Source organism: Pleurodeles waltl, chromosome 11 (assembly GCF_031143425.1).
Source record: "Pleurodeles waltl isolate 20211129_DDA chromosome 11, aPleWal1.hap1.20221129, whole genome shotgun sequence".
NCBI lineage: Eukaryota > Metazoa > Chordata > Amphibia > Caudata > Salamandridae > Pleurodeles > Pleurodeles waltl.
The window spans coordinates 911191125-911211028 of record NC_090450.1 but is presented as its reverse complement, the minus strand read 5'-3'; the positions used below and the strand labels follow the sequence as shown (position 1 = coordinate 911211028).

The window sequence follows — 19904 nt, the reverse complement described above, 5'->3', positions numbered from 1 at the left end:
TAGCTTTGCAGTCTGTGTGTGTTGACGTAGAAAGCTAGGTATACAGTATGCCTGACATGTCATTTGACCTTCATTCTGGACTGGGCGAAACAGTGGGACTGAAAGTTAAATGCGTTTTGCAGATGACTTGATGGCAATGGCACATGAAGTTCAGAAAAGTTTGGCTGGTTTAGGTGGCTCTGGTTTCCCCTGTATAGATAAAAAAAAATGAAGTGTTAAATTGGTATTGGTGGATTGTACATATACTGGCAACTCACCTTAGACACATGGCATTGCAAGGCTTTTTTCGTGCCCTATTAAAGTTGATGTGGGCGTGCATGCCCATGCTGGTGCTTTGGGGAGCACCAAGTACCACACAGGGTGCTGTATGAAATGAAAGTAAACATCTTGGTTGCTGGGTGTTTGGTGACAGGACGGATGAACAAAAATTGACTTTTGATGTGTCGTGTTTGTTCTATGTAATGCATGGAGTTGTGCCAGTGACATGGAACAAAGTCCTCCTAAGCACCCTAATATATACTATCTCGTGTGTTAATTGTCGCAAAGGCAGTTGTGTTTGACATCATTTGTGTTTTCCCACTTGTACATAAAAAAAGCCACATAGATCACAAGATAAACCCATTCGCTTCCTCTCAAGCACTCGCATATAGTAGCATGGAATCCTTATGGTAATGTGCTTCGGTGCCCTGTCAGGGGTATGAAGAGCTGTGTAAAGGCTACTGAACTACGATACGCTCATTGAGCAGCAGTGATTTCCTGCAGTTCTTGCAGAAATAACTGGGCATGCAGTAGCTGCAGGGATCAGGTCCTTTCAATGTATATAGCTCATTTGCTTCTCGATGTATATGGTGACATTATATTACTTGTCATGCTGCCTGGTAGGTATGCTCGGTTCTATAGAGTGAAAACTGCAGTGTCAGCTGCTCGCAAAGGAAGCATACACAAGTTTCAGTCTTTCCATGCTTTGTCAGACTTATTGGTGCACACACCTAAAAAAATGTACCTACTCATGAAGGTGCAGCTGCTCAGCTTACACTTTATGTAGTGACCACATTAGTACCTGTGATTCAGTTCTGTTAAGCCCTTCCATGTGACTGTGCGTCCACACTAGGCACCCTATGATTTGCTGCACATTTATTACACAAATAGGATATTTTGTGCAAACAAGAATATATAATTGTTTTTCCATTGCTCAATGTTATAGTTCTACAATAGTCTTGACTACCTGTTGGTCGAAAGCTACTGTTATTTATGCAATGATTCTAATACCTCTCAGTACATTTTTTAAATAAGATATTTTCATTGGGGTCCTTTTGGTGATGGTGACAGTAGGCAATAAAATTGTGAACAGAATACCACAGATATGTTTTGGAAAATGCTACAGTGCTGTTTTAATATAGATCGTCATCACTATTTTCACAATAACTTGTCCTACCAAGATATTCATTCTTTGTAAATCACTATTTAAGGATAGACGTCTGCAGAGAAAGCATTACAAATATAGCGAGTGTGCAAATGTACGACCCATCATTGCAAGGAACCACGTTGTTAGTCTCCTTGCAGCCTTTTCCTCGTTTGCCATTTCCTTGTCATTCTGTGGGTTAGCTTTCTTTTTTCCAATGTAATTGTTCCCATCTGATTGTTAACACACTTAACTCGTGATTTTTACCTTAGCCCTTTTCCCTAAATAATTGTAAAAGTCAATTCCTTAATTTTAGTTTTTAATGGTTACCAAATCCAATAATTCCACATATTTATATTATACCACTTACTCTGAACCCCTACCCTCTACTTTAACCACTTACCCCTCACACTTAACCCCTTACCTTTTACACCGTACACATAACTCCTTACTTTTATACTTTATCAATTACCTTTACCCTGTTACTCCTACCCTTACCCATATTGTTACCCTTAATACTTACCTTTTACCTTACTGCGTAAACTTAACTACTGCCCACCCTTAGCCACTGCTAATTTACACCTTACCCAATTAGTCTTACTCTTAATACATTTACCCCCTACCTTTTACCTTAATTCCTTACCCTTAATCCTTTACCTTTCGCATTTTTTCCTTAATCCCTTTCCCTTAAAGTATTGCCCCAATCTCTTATCTTTACTTTAGCCTATCACCATAACCCTTAACCCGTTAACCTTAACTTCTTACTATTAGCCCCTTACATATAACCCTTTTACCCCTCACCTTAACCTCATTACTCTTACCCACTTCCTACTTCCCCTACCCCTATCCTAAAACATTTTCTCTATTATTATTTAGGAAGTTGGCTCTGTATATACTATCTCAAAGTGAGAGATAGTGTGCACAGAGTCCAAGGGTTCCCCTTAGAGGTTGATAGTGGCAAAATTAGATAATACTAATGCTCTATTTTGTGGTAGTGTGGTCGAGCAGCAGGCTTAGCAGAGGGTAGCATTAAGCATTTTTTGTACACACACAGGCAATAAATGAGAACACACACTCAAAGACTTAACTCCAGGCCAGTAGGTTTTTATATAGAAAAATATTATTTTCGTAATTTATTTTAGAACCACAAGATTCAGAATTTAGGTAAGTACATACATTTTAAGGTACTTCACACAGGTAAGTATGGAACTTTTAATTAAAACAGTAATGTACACAGTTTTGGCAAAAATGGCAATAAGCTATTTGAAAAGTGGACACAGTGCAAAAATCAACAGTTCCTGGGGGAGGTAAGTTTTGGTTAGTTTCTCAGGTAAGTAAAGCACTTACAAGTTCAGTCTCCTGGGCATAGGCAGCCCACTGTTGGGGATTCAAGTCAACCCCAAACACTGAGCACCAGCAACACAGGACCGGTCAGGTGCAGAGGTCAAAGTAAGGTCCAAATAACATAGGCACCTAAGGAGAACAGGGGTGCTCAGGTTCCCGTCTGCTAACAGGTAAGTGCCTGCGTCCTCGAGGAGCAGACAAGGTTTTCTTTTTAGAGCACTGGGTGGGTCCCAAACAGACACACAAAATGCACCCTCAGCGGCACAGGGGCAGCCGGGTGCAGTGTGTGAACAAGGCGTCGGGTTTTGTGTTAAAATCAATGGAGGGACCCAGGGGTCACTCTGGCGATGCAGGCAGGGCACAGGGGGGCTTCTCGGGCCAGCCACCAACTTGGCTAGGATGAGGGCCGCCTGCTGGTCACTCCTGCACCGGTGGTTGGTTCCTCTCGGTCCTGGGGGCTGCGGTTGCAGTGCTTCTTCCAGGCGTGGGTTTCTTTGTTATCAGGCAGTCGCGGTCAGGGAGAGCCCCTGGATCCTTTCTGCAGGCGTTGCTGTGGGGGTGCAGGGAGGTCAACTCAGGGTGTCCACGTCGTTGGAGTCACCTGGGGGTCCTCTCTGCGGTGTTGGTTCTTTTGGACATGAGCCGGGTGCATCGGGTGCAGAGTGTGAAGAGTGAGGCTGGAGTCTTCTTTAAAGATGATTTCTTTGTTGTAGTTTTGGACAGAGCCGCTGTCCTCAGGAGTTTATTGGTCCTCCAGATGCAGGTCAGTCCTCTGAGTCCTCAGAGGTCGCTCGTCCCACTGGAAGCGCTGCTGTGCAGGTTCTCTGAGTCTGGAGACAGGCCGGTAGGGCTGGGGCCAAGTCAGTTGTTGTCTCTGTCGTCTCTGCGGGGCTTTCAGGTCAGCAGTCCTTCTTTCTTCAGGTTGCAGGACTCTGATTTCCTGGGTTCAGGGTCGCCCATAAATACTCAATTTAGGGGGGTGTTTAGGTCTGGGGGGCAGTAGCCAATGGCTACTGTCCTTGAGGGTGGCTACACCCTCTTTGTGCCTCCTCCCTGTGGGGAGGGGGGCACATCCCTAATCCTATTGGGGGGAATCCTCCAAAACAAGATGGAGGATTTTCCAAGGAGGGGTCACTTCAGCTCTGGTCACCTTAGGGGTGGACCTGGCTCAGGGGGTGACTCCTCCTTGTTTTTCTCATTATCTCCCCGGACTTGCTGCTAAAAGTCGGGGCAGTGTCCGGGGGCGGGCATCTCCACTAGCTGGAGTGCCCTGGGGCATTGTAACACGAAGTCTGACCCTTTGAGGCTCACTGCTAGGTGTTACAGTTCCTGCAGGGGTGAGGTGTGAAGCACCTCCACCCAGTGCAGACTTTTTGTCTGGCCCTAGAGACCACAAAGGCTCTCATCCCAGGGGGGGCAGAAACTCGTCTCAGTGACAGGCTGGCACAGACCAGTCAGTCCTGCACTGAAGGATTGGGTAAAATACAAGGGGCATCTCTAAGATGCCCTCTGTGTGCATTTTTTAATAAATCCAGTACTGGCATCAGTGTGGGTTTATTATTCTGAGAAGTTTGATACCAAACTTCCCAGTGTTCAGTGTAGCCATTATGGAACTGTGGAGTTCGTTTTGACATTCTCCCAGACCATGTTCTTAATATGGACACTCTGTACTTACAATGTCTAAGAATAGACTTAGACACCATAGGGGCATATTGCTCATGCAGCTATGCTCTCACCTGTGGTACAGTGCACCCTGCCTTAGGGCTTTAAGGCCTGCTAGAGGGGCGACTTACCCATGCCACAGGCAGTATTTTGTGTGCATGGCATCATGAGGGTGATGCCATGTCGAACTTGCCTTTTTCTCCCCACCAACACACACAATCTGCAATGGCAGTGTGCATGTGTTAGGTGAGGGGCCCCTTAGGGTGGTACAACACATGCTGCAGCCCTTAGGGACCTTCCCTGGTCACAGGGCCCTTGGTACCACTGGTACCTTTTACAAAGGTCTTATCTGTGTGCCAGGGGTGTGCCAATTGTGGAAACAATGGTACATTTTTAGTGAAAGAACACTGGTGCTGGGGCCTGCTTAACAGGGTCCCAGCACACTTCTTAGTCAAGTCACCATCAATATGCGTCAAAAAGTGAGGGGGTAACTGCAACAGGGAGCCATTTTCCTACAAGTTACTTATATATTATCTCATTGTGCTACTTACAATAAAATGACAAATGACAAGATAGTCTTTGATGAAATTGTAGTCCATGAGGAAATGTACACAAGGAAATAGCGTGACAATGAAATAGATGCAAACAAATGCTTCCATCCAAACATCATCAAACATTCTGGTGTTATTTTCTATTATGCAAGAAGTCTTCTTCAAATCTGTCAGAGCAAGATCTTCAATAAATTATTGTACTTACCACTTTCATGTTTCAGCACCCAGATCTTACAACTGGACAAAGAAGATATTTGTACAGCATTGCCAAGATCTACAGCACTAGTTATATGAGGTCCTTAATTAACAGGCAGTATCTGATTGGGTACAGTCGCCTGAATGAACAAGCTTCAAAAAGGTGCCATGGTAAGTAACAACCAACCAAAACTATTCTTTATTGAATCATTGAAAATGTACATCTATAAAACTTAGCGGTAGAGCTGCACCATTGCTCATAACATTACAAAGTTGAAAAAGGGATACTTTCAGTCATTTAGAAGGGCATCGCCTAACACCGGCATGAAATTCATTGAATAGAATGTTTTTAGGAAGGGTGTTACATCCAAAAAGTACTAACTTGATGTAATCTAATTGGTACAGAGTTCCAAAAGAGGGGTAATCAAGGTAATCTCTATGAGTCTCAGGCCCATTCACAAAGATTTTGCAATGAGTAGGCATAACTTACTTATGTCGTACTCCTGCTTACTCCTGAAATTTGAGGTAAACAGGAGTTCTGCAAGAGTAAGTAACATCAAACGTTTTACGGACCCTAGGTCTATATCACACCTGTAGCAATTAAGTCAGGTAACAGAATGATCAGCCACTGGTGAGGAAGAACAGTCCATGACAGTGCAGCTCTTGCAGTGGTGTGTGAGCACTTACATAAAGAGTCTGAATGTAATGTAGTGGGTAAAACGGCGGACAGCTGGCGACGCTTAGAAAAGACCACATTGTCATTGCTTCACCACAAAAAAATGGACATAACAGAAGTTTTACAGGTCACATAAACAATGAGAGCATAATTGAATATCAAAAGAAGTTACGCATTAAACTAAACACAGAAGGAAAAACAAGGCAAAAAATAATGAAAAAATAGATATTTATAAAGTGGAGAAAAGTGAGTGGTTGCATTAAAAAATATATGCACTCTTCTTCGTAAAATAAACCGGGGGAAAAAATGAAAATATTCACATCGTCAGCAGATATCCAAAAAAGATGAGTGAAATATCCTTGTCATAAAGTAACATGTAAAAGGAGATATCAAAGTCTTGTTTTATTCTTGTACATGTCCCTGCCTGTTTCTTATTCCTCTATTTCTGGAGGTGTTTGTCCCGTAACATGGTTACCTGTCGCTAGCCTATACTAGACTGCCACTTCCTATTCGTTCTCAAACAACAAGTCATCCTTTCGTGGGGGCGGGGGGGGCGATGTAATGTCTGTCTCCATAACACTGATGTCTGACAATTTGTATTAAAGGTTTGAGCACATACCAGGAAAATCAGCTCAAGACACAGTGCCTGTGCAAGACACGTGCCCAGAGTGGGATATCGAATAAGCTAGCCAGTCGACTACCATCGTCGCTTCCCTCGTCGTCCATGGTGCATGGCCCTGACAGAAAGGGTGAAAAAGCTATGCTTTCAAAGACTGGAAAAAATAAACCAAGGTATGCCTCAAATAAATAGACAGCTTTTTAACATTCATTTTTATTAACAATGCAACAAAATACATACATTCACTCAGAAGGTTCAGATATAATATTTATAGACACACAGAAAGTCAAGCTCATAAATTGTATGCTTTTTTATTGAATTACAAATGCATAAAAGTACCCTTTCCTTGCATCAGTTTAAAATAAGGAAATGTTGCTTCAAACATATTTTCAATGGGGTACAGGATTGAAGAAGCCAAAACATCCAGCTGGAATGAGTGTGCAAAGCAAAGAAAGGTAAGGGTTGATCTGATCATGTGAAGTCAAAGAAGAAACAAGTCCCTATCAAAATAAAGGAAAGGTAGTTCACAAAAGTAAAGAGTTCCTACATGGATGGCAAGCTGCTGTGCTATGTTAATGAAGGCCTGTTGTTGTGCATATTTTCACCGTAATGTGCCTCATTCACAAACGAAAATTGGAAATGTATTTCCAAAGGTTTTCTGTCACATTTTGAGTAACATTTCTGAATGTTTTGGAATGAATAAAAGTTTCCATGTTTATGAAGTCTCATTTTTGACCTTTCAGAGCCATTTCCACACCTGTAAAAGTGCACAGTATAAATCTACACATGGAAATAAATTGTTTCACATGCATATAACGAACGTTTCCAAGGGGATATATTTTTCTCTTTGACAAAAACTTTTCCCACTTACATCCACCAATATTGGAGGTCTTCTCTTCCCATTCCAATCTGGAAACCTTTGTGAACATAACCAAAATTTCCATGTAATTTCTGGACTACATCGGTCATTGCACACCTCTGTCAGAAGATTAATTCACACTAAAATGTGTGGATAAATCTTTTTACAGTAGTAAACCCATGTTTTTTTAAATCACAAACTTGCTTTAAACCTATAAAAAGGCGATTTATAGGTGTTAGTTCAACTTATAGATTGAACTGACATAGAAGGTTTTTCCGTAATGCCTTACAAAACTATTATGTGCATAAGCCATGCAATTGGGGAGATAAGAACTGTGGGCCTGATGTAGGGTTTGGAGAACTGTACTCTATCCTTCAGGCTGGTGGAAGACACTATTTCCTTTACCCTAACGGACTACAATCTGACAATTTTAGAGATGACAACCGGTCTAGTGGTCATCTCTTCACACTGAAAAGAACTGCTGTCTAAATGAGGTCCTCAGTTTATTGATTTAAATGTGCCATAAGGGCTTTTTCTGTAAGCCACTATGGCTTAATCTCCATAAACCGTTTGTTGGTATGTTTGGAAACCGCAAGGGTAAGCAGGACTGAAGGGAGATCTGAGATGTCCATTTGGGAGAAGTTTTATATTTGTCGCTAGGTGTGCATGTGCAAGTGGTGTAAAAATAGTTTATTCTGGAAGAAAAGCTGTGGACACTTGAAAAGAAGGTTTACTCCCCTCTATGTGGGGCACAGAAAGCACAATATGTCAGACAACCCAAGAAAGAGGCAACGCTGATAAGGAAATGGGGCATAGAGAAGCTAACAGTTCTGGTAATGACATGGTCAAGATTCCTGTTTGTTGCCTTTCTGAAATCTCTAGCGATTAGTAGCAGCCCAGGGAACTCTAGTACTAGGGAACTCAGGAAGATAAAAAAGAGGTTCACAAAGGTGGGGGCGGAAAAGTTTGAATATGAAACAAATGAAAACTGGGTGTTCTTGCATAAATGAATGACCACTTAACAGGAAACCAGAGTGCAGGACATTTGTGAATTCATAACAACCTTAGAGGAGCAGTGCGAGTCAATCAAATGGATTTATTAAAGAAGGAGGATATTGGTTGAGTGTTATTTCACCACCTTTAAAATGGCCCCTCAAATCATTGCCATTCCAGAATAAATCCTGCATGGGTGAAATGTTAAAAGCATTGCGGTCAATGGTCATCAACCATCAACAGTAATATAAGCTCAAACTGTGCCATAGTCATTACTCAATATGCACTCAAGGAATGTCAGTGTGCTGTTAGCCAATGAAGAATGAGACAAGAAGTTAACAATATCCAGAGTTAAGAACAGCTAATACCATCTTCTTCACCCTACACATCCAAAGAAAAAAGTCTGTGCTTATCTCTGAGACATAGTGTGAAACCCTGTAAGAGGTGCTCTACCCAAATTTTGTGTCAAGAATATCATGAGACACAAATATTGTATCTTAAGTATTGTGATGTCAAAAATATCATGATACAGAATATCGCAGGTAAGAATATTGTTTTTTTTGCTATGTTTGAATATAATTGTTAACATTTTTGTAGTGTATTGTTGTGTGTTATTTTTGTCGAGCCGACAAACAAGAGGACACTTACCTCGGTAAAGAAACACAGGTCCCACGGCGACAGGTTCTGGCCAGCAGGAGAACTTAGAAAGAGAAAAAAAGGACAATGGTTAGAAAGAGAAGAGGTGAGAGGGTGGAGACAGAAAGTGGAAAATAAAGAATGACACCCTGTTACAGGAAGCAGGTGGAGAGAAGGAGAGAAAAGGCTGCAAAGATGGGAGCAAGGGGAGAAAGGAAGCAAGAGCATGCGAAGAGTGGAATAAGAAGCACAGACTAGCAAAAGGAAGAGAGGAGACAAGTTGCATGTAAGACGTATAGATGCAGGACATTGGTGACCCATGGCTGAGTAGGTCGAGTACCCAGATGCCGACCACACAAGGCGAAGAGGACACGGAAAGCAAGGAGGAGAAAGACATCTGGTCGGAGGAATGGTGGAATAATGGATACTACCGATGGTTGCTGAATTGCCCTTCACAACTCAGGAGGGTTGTGTCTGCCCAGAGGAGGGTGCCCTAAGATAACTTTAATTCACCCTCCCGCCATGCACAGTTTTTTCATAAAAACCTCTACTACAAATATTACATTGATATTATCAATGATGTAATGAGTGCCGTAATTAGTGGGGTAATTAGCACTGCATGGCGAGGGCGCGAGTTATAGTTACCTTAGGGCACAAGTTATAGTTACTGGAGATAACTCTAACTATAACTGGTGAATTTCTATGGTCATACATTTAAAATGTGAGCCTAACAATAACATCTCTGTAACCTTTGTTTTTTAAAGTGAATTTCTATGTTTTTTTAAAATTCGATTTCCTAACTATAACATCCCTGTAACATTTGGGTTTTTCAGTGGATGTCTATAGATTTTTTTAATGTATAGTAATTTTCATTACTATCCGTTAATCCAACCACTGTTGCGCATGGCTTATGGAGGTTGGGCCCATATAGCACCCAACCTTGCACCGTGCACTGCTTTCACCCGTGCGTGGCATGGTTGCCTGCAAGGCCTGGCCTGCAGTCAAACCCTCTGCAGCCAACTCCCCTAACCACCTAACCCCACACTGCGCATGGCCCTTTGGCCACAGCCTATCTCTCTAGGTGTGAGAATAGGTGTAAGACGGTGCATCTGGGGATGAAAGTGGCTGTGAGAGTCTGTCTGGGTGTGAGTGCGTGTGCATCAGTGTCTTAGTGGGTGGGTCAGTGTCTGTGTAGATCTGTGAGTGGGTGCATGAGGGTGTCAGTGGGTCTGTGAGTGGCTGTGTGAGGGTCGGAGTGGGGCTGTGAGTGGGTACAAAAGGGTCTGAGTGGGGCTGTGAGTGGCTGCGAAAAGGTCTGAGTGGGTGTGCCAGTGGGAGAAAGAGAGAGAAAGAGGGTGAGTGGGAGAGAGATAGTTTTTTAGGCATTGAATTATGATATAGTTAGAATGTGATATTTCTGCACAAATTGAAAACAAAAATGTATTTGTCAATTAAAAATAGAAAAATCACCTTTCACTATGAGCTTTAAACATTTGTAGTTGAAAAAAAATTAAAGGAGGGAAATGGCTAGGGATACACCTAAACTCAAACTCTCAACTGTCAGGGTGAAGCTCTGGGACCTCACCATTAGGCTAGCTATGCTTTTTAAAAGTTTTTTTGTTGCCCTTTACGGGCTATCTGGGACTACGGGGAGGAGCCTCAAGGCCTCCCCCACGGTCTGACAATTCTTTAATTTTTTTTAAAATTGTTTGCCCAAAACTGACCCCCCTCACTTTTCTACCAAAGCCCCGGGGAGGTGTTGGTCCTCAGGGCTGCGGGGGGCACGTGGCCCCTCACACACAATGTGATGAATGTCCCGAGGAGGTGGTGGCCCCCAGGGCCCCCCGCATCCCAGGGAGGTGATGGTCCCGGCGGCTGTGAGGAAGGCCAATGGGTTTCCCCCACACAAATACATTATTTTGCCCAAGGGAGGTAGTGGTCCCTGGGGTGTGCAGGGCGTGTGGTTCCCCCGCACATTTTTTATGCAACGTCCCGGGGAGGTGACGATCCCTGGGGGCTACAGTGGGGGGGTTGGGGTGCCCCCGTAACCAATAAACAATGATCCCTTGACTTGGCCTACCTGGGGGCTTAAAAAAAGACAAAGCACAGGATCCCACGCCTTGTTTTTTTTTCTTTTTCACCAAATCTGCCGCAAATCACAGTGATTTTTTCTTTAATGCTTTAGAGCGCAGGCAGGGTTCCTTTGGGACCCCAGCACCAGAGCTAAGGGGTGAGGTTGTTCGTGCCCCGGCCCCTTTTGTTTTTCTAATTCTTTTTTTCTGGGACTCGGCTGAAGCTGAATCCAAAGATGGCTGCCATCACTTCCTTATTGAAATGTTGGCAGCCATCGGACCAAGAGTGACCTTTCTGCCAAATTTGGTGTAATTCTGCCCAGTAGTTTTGGTGCTTTCTCTGTTAAAAATCCCTATGAAAAAATGAAAGGGGAAAACGCATTTTGAGACCCCCCTTTACTCAGCCCCGCTTGACGGATTACCCCAAAACTTTCCAGACAGCAGCTGAAGTGTGTGTCGTATTTTCCTGAAACATTTCATGAGGATTCATCAAATGGCGCCAACGTTATTAGCAAAACAAAAATGCTCTTTCTATAGAAACTAGCCACTAGGTATGTGTGTGTGTGTATATATATATATATATATATATATATATATATATATATAAATATATAATATATATATCCCCTCTCCCCCAAGAAATTCTAAACTTTCCCTCTCCCTATTTTGGTTAAGTGTGGAATGGAAATAGTAAATCTCAGTCCACCCACAGTACAACACTTTCCACGTTATGGTTAATTTTTGGAGTGGGAATAATAGATTCCCCCGCCACCCTCCCCAAAGGCCAACACTTTCCCCAATGTCGTACGTTTGGAGAAGAAATAGTATATCTCACACCATCCCCCCAAAGTTCAACACTTTCCCCGATGTGGTTAAATATGGTGTGGGAATAGCTAATCTCACCCCACCCAAAGTACAGAACTTTCCCCCATGTGGTGAAGTTTTGTGTAGGAATACTAAATTGCTCCATCCCCATAGTCCAGCACTTTTCCCAGTAGAGTATGAAGAGTGAATAGTAAACTTCCCCCTCCCCCCCAAAAGGCCAGTTTTTTCGACAATGTGGTTGTTTGGAGTGGGAATAGTGAATCTCACCCCCACACTGTAACACCTTCCCTAATGGGGTTACATTTAGAGTGGGAATCGTTAATATTAGTATCCCTAAAGTCCAACACTTTCACCAATTTAGGTAAGTTTGGAGTGGAAATAGTATATTTTGCCTCGTCCCTTCAAAGACCAACACTTTTCCTAATGTGATTAAGTATGGAGTAGGAAACATACATCTCACCCCACCCAAAGTACAAGACTCCTCTCAATGTGGTTAAGTTTGGAGTAGAAATAGTTACTCTTGCACCCTCACCCCACCCACAATCCAACACTTTCCCCATTGTGGTTAAGTTTGGAGTGGAATAGTAAAGTCTAACACTTTCCACAATGTGGCTAAATATAGAAAGGGAATAGTACCCCACCCCGCCCCAACAAAATGACCAATATATTCCACAATGTTATTTGCACACACCAGAGCACACTGAATAAGTGTTAAAGCAAGTTCAACAGTGAATTGCTCATGGTTGATCGAAGTGCTGATTTATTCTTCAGATTAAAGTTTGACAACATCTTCAGCAGAACAGCAGCTGACACGTGTTTTGTCCTCTGGACTTTCTCAGCCACCGCCACGCACTGCCTTTTGCCGTGCATGGCAGGGGTTGGCCACAGGCCCTAACCTGAGCCAGGTGCTGCAGCCAACCCCCCACATGCTCCCAACACCTCACTGTGCACACCTTTGGCTGTGCGTGGTGGGGTATGGTGTGTGAGTGGGTGAAGTTTTTTAAAATGTCCATTGGCTACTGATCTGCGGGTACCCGCGGATCCCCCATGGGTACCCCCTGATCCACGTCCCTAGATATCTATGTTTTTTTCATTGAATAACACCGAAACTACTGAACAGATTTGAGCCAAATAAAAAAAAGAGATATTTCTGGACCGAGATCAAGGTTTCTGCCAAATTTGGTGTAAATCCATTGAGCAGTTTGGGCTGTAGATGTGTTCAATAAATACATTTTGGGACACCTCTTTTTCTTAACCCCCGCTTGACGAATCACCCCAAAACATTCCAGACAGCAGCTGAACTAACGAGTGTACTTGTTTTGAAAATTTCATCAAGATTCGTCAAACGGCGCCAAAGCTATTAACAAAACAAAAAATGCTCTGTCTACAGGAAAGGTTGGACCTAACTATAAAACAAAGGTTAAAGTAACGTTATAGTTAGGTGAGATGTTTAGTAACAATGTAACATTTTAAACTTCAAACACCACTGAACTTCACCAGTTAAAGTTATCTCAAGTAACTGTAACTCATTACAATAGATAACTATAACTGAAGATTTTCAGTGTTTTTTTTAGTTTATTTTTTTTAGTCCTACTACCTTTGGGGGATGGTAGGGGGGTTGTGGGTGTTGGGGGAGGACTAACAGGAGGGGGGAAGGGGAGGGGGAGATCCCAATCAGTGCCAGGGAACGAATTCCCTGGCACTGATGGTACATACCCCCATGGATTTTGTGGCAGTAGGAAACCCCACGAAATCCATGGCGGTATGCGGGGTCCTGATACCGCCGGCGGTCTAGTGTCCATTGTCTCTAGCCTGGGGGTTGGCTGCAGCACCTGGACGGTGCGGGACATTGGCGGTTTGGCATATGCCAAATTGCCAATGCAAACCGCCAATGTCCTAATGGGGCGGTAATGACCGGCGACCTGTTTGCAGTCTTACCGCCCTTTTTCCACCGTCCGCCAGGGTTGTAATGAGGGCCTTTGTGTTTTGAGTTTTGAAAATACTGCTGCCAAACAAGAGCAAACACAGGTTTCCTTGCCGGTGTGGGCAGGGAAACTGCTGTGTGTGGACTCCCCGGGCATAGATACTGAGCCGGCCCTGGGGGATGGGGTCCCAGGGTCCATTAATGGTTCTGGGATGGGGCCACGCAGCTCCCTGCTTTTTACTTTTGTTTTGCGACTCTGGTGATAGGATCCTGGGAGCCTTTAGAGGCTCAGGGAGGGGGATTCCCCTCCCCTCAAAAAATACACCATGCCCCGGGGAATGGGGTCTCTGGGGCCAAAATCAGCACTGGGAGGTGGGCCACACCCATCCCCCTCCTCCCAAAATAAAAAAGTCCTCCCACCCTCCGGGCTCTGGCCCACCCCAGGGGGGAAGGTTTGAAAAACACACGTGGGGGACTCCAATTGTTTTTCTTTTTAATTTTTTCCACAGATTCAGGGATCCTCTGCTAATTTGCGGCAAAATGTAACCAAAAAAATAAAACCATTATAGGCACCAGTCCTGGGGGATCGGGGCATTCCAATCTTGCCACACTGTGTCTTTTTTCTTTGTTTTTTTTAAGGACTCAGGACTGAGTCCTAAGATGGCTGCCTCCACTTTTTGGTTGAGGTGGTGGCAGCCGGTCAGATTTTAGTTTGAGATCTGTTGGGATCTGCGGATCCTCCGCTTCCCTAGATATACAAAGTTTTTGAGCATTAATTGTTCACAAAATACTGACCGTATTTACACCAAGACACAAAAAGCACTTTTTCTGGACCTAGTTCTAGCTTTCTGCCATATTTGGTGCAAATCTGTTCAGCGGATTAGGCTGTAGCTGTGTCTAATGTTCCAGTGGGAAAATTAATGAGTAAAACGTGCTTGGGACCCCCCTTACTCTGCCTCCATGCACAGTTTTCTGATCAATAATTGTATTGCAAATTTTGCAGTGATATTATCAATAATATCATAGAAGTTGTTACGACTGATGTAATATGTAGGGTAATTAGCTGTGCATGGCGAGGGCGCGAGTTATAGTTAGCTTAGGGCACGAGTTATAGTGTCTTGAGATAAGTATAGCTAGAACTGCAGAACCTTTGTTTCTTTAGTGAATTTCTCTGTTTTTTTAAATTCTCTTCCCTAACTATAACATCCCTGTAACCTTTGTTTTTTTCACTGAAGTTCTAGGGTTTTTAGCTTACAGTAATACCTAATTACCATACGTTAATCCAACAGCTGTGTGCAGCGTGCCTGGCAGGGGGTGGACTGCAGGACCTGGCCTGTGGCCAAGCCCTGTGGCCAACCCCCGGCATGCACTCAACCCAATGCTGTGGGTCCGTGAGTGGATGTGTGAGTGGCTGTATGGATGTGTGACTGAGTGTCTGTGGGTGTGTTAGTGGATGTGTGATGTATGAGTGGGTGTGTGACTGAGTGTATGTGTGGTTGTGTGGGTGTATAAGTGGGTGTGCGAGTGGGTGTTTGAGTGGCTGTTTGGGTCTGTGAGTGGGTGTGAGTCTTTTTGTGGGTGTGTGAGTAGTTGTGTGGGTGTGTAAGTGGGTGTGTGAGTGGGCATGGGAGAGAGTGTGTGTGAGACTGTGTGGGTGCATGAGTGGCCGGGTGGGTCTGTGAGTGGGTGTGCAAGTGGCTGGGTGGGTCTGTGTATGAGTGTGTGAGTGGTTGTACCATCTGAGCTCCACGTTACTGAAGTCATATTCAGAAATCCCAGCAAAGGCATCTTTAGATCTATTGTGAGGTTTCAAGGTACAGTTGGTCTACGTGATGTTCTATACATTACTATAAGTACCATAAAACAATTACAGCATTCTTTTTAGGGTAAAGAATGTGAACAGTTGTCTTGGAGTCATAAATAAGGTCCTGATTAATGCAGGTGGGCCTCAACCTTGCGTGGACACGTGTCCAGATATCCGGCCTGAGGGATTGTGGTGTATTACTGTGCGTGCTGTGTTCTGATTGGCTGAGTGCTCTCAACTACATGCTGCGTCTGACTTTATGGTGTTTGGAAATGCCAGCATCCCTCCGGCCATGTGTTCTTTATTGGGGCCAACCTCCTGGGACCATTCTGGTGTTGCTGCGCCTATCTGTGGGACTGATCTTGAGTTTCCTGTTCACACGTTTGCTTGCTAGCTACGTGCTGCCCCACCTTTGACCTGTCAGTCACTAACTTCAGGTGTAGGTCTCAAAGCCTGCCAGGCCACAAACTTTGGACTTGCAAATCTGATCAGCGGTTTAGGCTGTAGCTGTGTCTAAAGTTCGTAGGAGAAAATAATTGGGTAAAACATGCTTGGGACCTTCCTTCCTCTGCCTCCATGCACCGTTTTTTTGTCAATAATTTCACTGCAAATTTTGCAGTGATATTATCAATGATATCATTGAAGATGTTATGACTGATGTAATATGTGGGGTAATTAGCAGTGCATGGCGAGGGCGTGAATTATAGTTACCTTAGGGCACGAGTTATAGTTTCTTGAGATAAGTATACCTAGAACTGCAGAATTTCTGTGGTTTTGTGTGTATAAAATCTGAACCTAACTATAACATCCCTGTAACCTTTGTTTCTTTAGTGAATTTCTGCATTTTTTTAAAATTCTGTTTCCTAACTATAACGTCCCTGTAACGAACAGCGAATGCAGTGAAATGTTTGCCTGGGGTGAAGTCTTGGTTGCCCGGGATGACATTGCCATTGCCAACAGGAACATAGTCCTCTACTCATTGCTATGGAGTCCCATGTTGTGAGTGTGGCCCTCGTGATGGAGGAGGAGTAGAGCCCGATGCCCTGTGTCTGCAGGGCAGCCAGGGGCTCTTTCACATATGTGTCCCTGCAATTGCTCAATCCATGAAGCACCAGTGTATCTCTGATTTGCTCTGGTGACATTCTACAATATAACGAAGCTGAGTGACTTTGCAATATCAGATCAGGTTAGGGACACCCTGTATGCCCTTCGTTTGGGGGGTGAAAATTTAAGGACCTGTGCATGCAATGGTGCCAGCCATTCCTAACGAAGCACTGAAGTTCCGCCTGTAAAGGTTTGAGTATGCCTTGTGAGTCCATAAGTGGGAATGCTTGGAACAGGTAGAGGGCCCTGTCACATTCTATGCCGCAATGTGGCCCAGCCACGAGAAATGGTATTATGTCCATTGGGATAGGTTTGATTTGACCTGGTGCAGTAAAGTACGGTAGTTAAGCGCTACCGTCTCAGTGAGCATAGTGGTTATTTGCACGTCTAAACTGGAGATAGAGGGCTGGGACCATGTCAAAGGTTATTGGGTAGCTAATTGCATCTGAAGTGCAAGGGTGTGACCAAGAGTGCTTGAGACTTTTGCAGGTTCATTTTAAACCTCCCATTCTCTTCCAAGAAGACTGGCAAGGAGTGTGCAGGGTCATCCAGAGCAACCCCTCCAAAGCAACCCCCAGTGATCTGTGGGTCATCGCAGACTCGGTGTGCCACTGGCTCCATGAAAAGGGTGAGCAGCAAGGGAGACAATGAACATCCCTGCAGTGTCCCCCTGTGAATAGGGAAGGAGTCTGACATGAAGCCAGTAACCTACAACATTGCCAATGGCACACTATAGCCACTTTGTATTCAGCTGCAGAATCTGTTCCCAAAGACAAAGTACCTCAAGGTAGGCGATAGGGCCAGTGCACCCTATTGAACGTTTTCTCAGAGTCAACTGTCACAAGCATTATCTCCCTCTAGGAACGTTTAGCCTTGTCAAGCAGGTGAAGTGCCCTTTTAATGTTACCCTGCACTGCCTGTGAGGGATGAAGCCCACTTGGTCCAGATTGACTAAGTACGGCATAAGAAAGTTAAGGCATGCTGCGAGAATACTTGTGAAAACTTTAGCGTCAATGTTTATCAAAGAGATAGGGCAGTAGGAGCTGCATTGTAGTCCATCTTTCCGTGTCTTCGGAAAGGCCATACTGGAAGGACGTCTCAAGCATGGATCGCAGAAGAGTCACTGAGTCTGCAAATGAGTTAAACAGATTGGCGAGTACCAGGGCTAAAACCTGGCAGAAAGTCTTATAAAATAAGGAGGTAAAAGCATCTGGGCATGGAGATTGTAAGGACTTTAGGCCAGCGATGGCTGAGATGACATCCTTTATGCAGATAAGTCTAAGGACAGCCTGTGTTATAGTCAGCCTAGTAGTGCGCGCTCCTGGCAGGTACTACTGGCCATCCCCTGTATAGAATTTGTGCTGAAGACGGAGAATGGCATAGTCCTCCATGTCCATGTCCAGTTGCTGTAGTTGTGAGTGTGTGGCCTCTCGCTGTTGACAGATCATTGGGGCCCAGGTGCACTTATGGATCATTTCTAATAGTGTGACCCGCCCTTCCAGTTCTGCTCGTTTTTCTTCTCACAATTTGTTGTCAACTGCGGAGATGGCAATGCATTCCCCCATCATCACCACCTTCAGTGTCTCCCAGAGGGGAGCTATGGACATATCTCCTTTATCATTGGTTGTCAATGAGTCCGTTTTTCAACTATGCCGCATCTCAGTGTAGGAGAGTGTCTTCTAGTCTCCAGGGGTATGATGGTCACTTAAAGGTTCGTAGACGGACTGTGAGGGCCAGTGGGGTGTGGTTAGATACCACCCTGGTTTCTATGGAAATCTTCTGAACTCTAGGTTGTAACGCTTTGGGACCAGAAAGTTGATGATTTGGGCTTAGGTTTTGTCGGTGGAGGAATAGTAAGTGTAATCCCTAGCATTAGGGTGTGCAATCCTCGAGAAGTCACTCAGCCCCACCTCCTGCAACTAGTCCCGACCCTCCCTGGATGTAGTTCCAGCTTGGGGGAAGCACTGCCCTGATCTGTTTGAGTTGCTATTCATTACCAGATTGAGGTCCCCACCAATTTCCATTGGTGATCAGGTGTCTCTAGAATGACTGCTTGTTTTAGGGACCTTTCATGATTGTCGTTTGGGGCATAGATGGTTGCTATTATGAGTGGGTACCTGCCAACCCTGATACCCTTTGGCAGTAATCTACCCTGAATCTCCACCACTTTAGTCTCTATTATCCTGCTGAAGGAGACTGAGAAATAATGGCTACCCTTCACTCTCTTGTCCTGGCCAGATGGGGGTTCTTGGATGAGGCAAATCTCCCCCCACCAGATGGGAATTCTTGGATGAGGCAAAGTTCTCCCCACTTGCAAAGGAAGTACTGTCCTTTCTCTGTGGGATTATTAAGGCCTCATGCATTGAGGCTAATAAGTTTAAGGGTCATGAATGTGCAAGGTGGGAAGCGCACGTGATCCCAGAGCCTAGACTTGGGGTGTGGGAGGAGCTTGGAGTGGCCTGCATGGTTGGAGAGGCCAGTGGTCAATTGGGTAAGTCAGTGGCAGGGGCCATAACTGGATCAATACTAGGTGTGAGTGTGGTCCCTCCCATCCCATTGCAAAACATAGAAACATGAAAACAACAAAAAGTATTGATGATAAATTAGACACATCTAGGAACCCCAAAAAATATGAATGGGTATATAAATGAAATCAGTATTTTGTTCTAAGGTACTAGAGATCATGGATGATGCAAAGCTCATAGGAAAACAACTCTGGGACAGTCTGGCACAAGGCCAGAAAGGCTCTGCTAAGCCACTGATTCAGTGACCTATCGGTTTTAAGGCTCTGCAGAGCCACTGATGCAGTGGCCGCACATTTCAATGGTCTGCATAGCCACTGATGCAGGTGCAGCCAGATTTCAAGGCTCTATAGAACCACTTGATACAGTGGCCACCAGGATTCAGAGTTGAAGGCTCTGCAGAGCTATTGATACAATAGCCTCCAAGACTCAGGTTTCAAGGCTTTGCAGAGCCACTGATGCAGTTCTCACCAGGTTTCAAAGTTCTGCAGAGCCATTGATGCCGTGACTGCCAGTTGCAAGGCTCTGCAGAGCCACTGATGTACTATATATAGACTTGAATATTTTACTCAAAATGGGTTTGCCAATTTTATTTGAACTGGTGATGTACTTTTCCTTTATTCAAGTTTCTTCCTTTCAGAGACACACACAGATACCCACACTCTGCATTTCCCCCTCCTTTTACCTCTCCCTCTCTCTCTCCTCTGTCTGCCTAG

The 19904-nt window shown here is 44.4% G+C and overlaps 1 protein-coding gene across 1 annotated transcript in view; it reads left to right on the top strand.

Annotated features, from left to right (window-relative positions):
- The window catches only part of FAM216A (family with sequence similarity 216 member A), a 126792-nt gene that overhangs the window by 53678 nt on the left and 53210 nt on the right, over window positions 1-19904 (top strand). The window contains exons 4-5 of the mRNA XM_069214873.1: window positions 5181-5325; window positions 6436-6622. Of these exons, the coding sequence (XP_069070974.1) occupies window positions 5181-5325; window positions 6436-6622 (332 nt within the window). The remainder of the gene's footprint in view (window positions 1-5180; window positions 5326-6435; window positions 6623-19904) is intronic.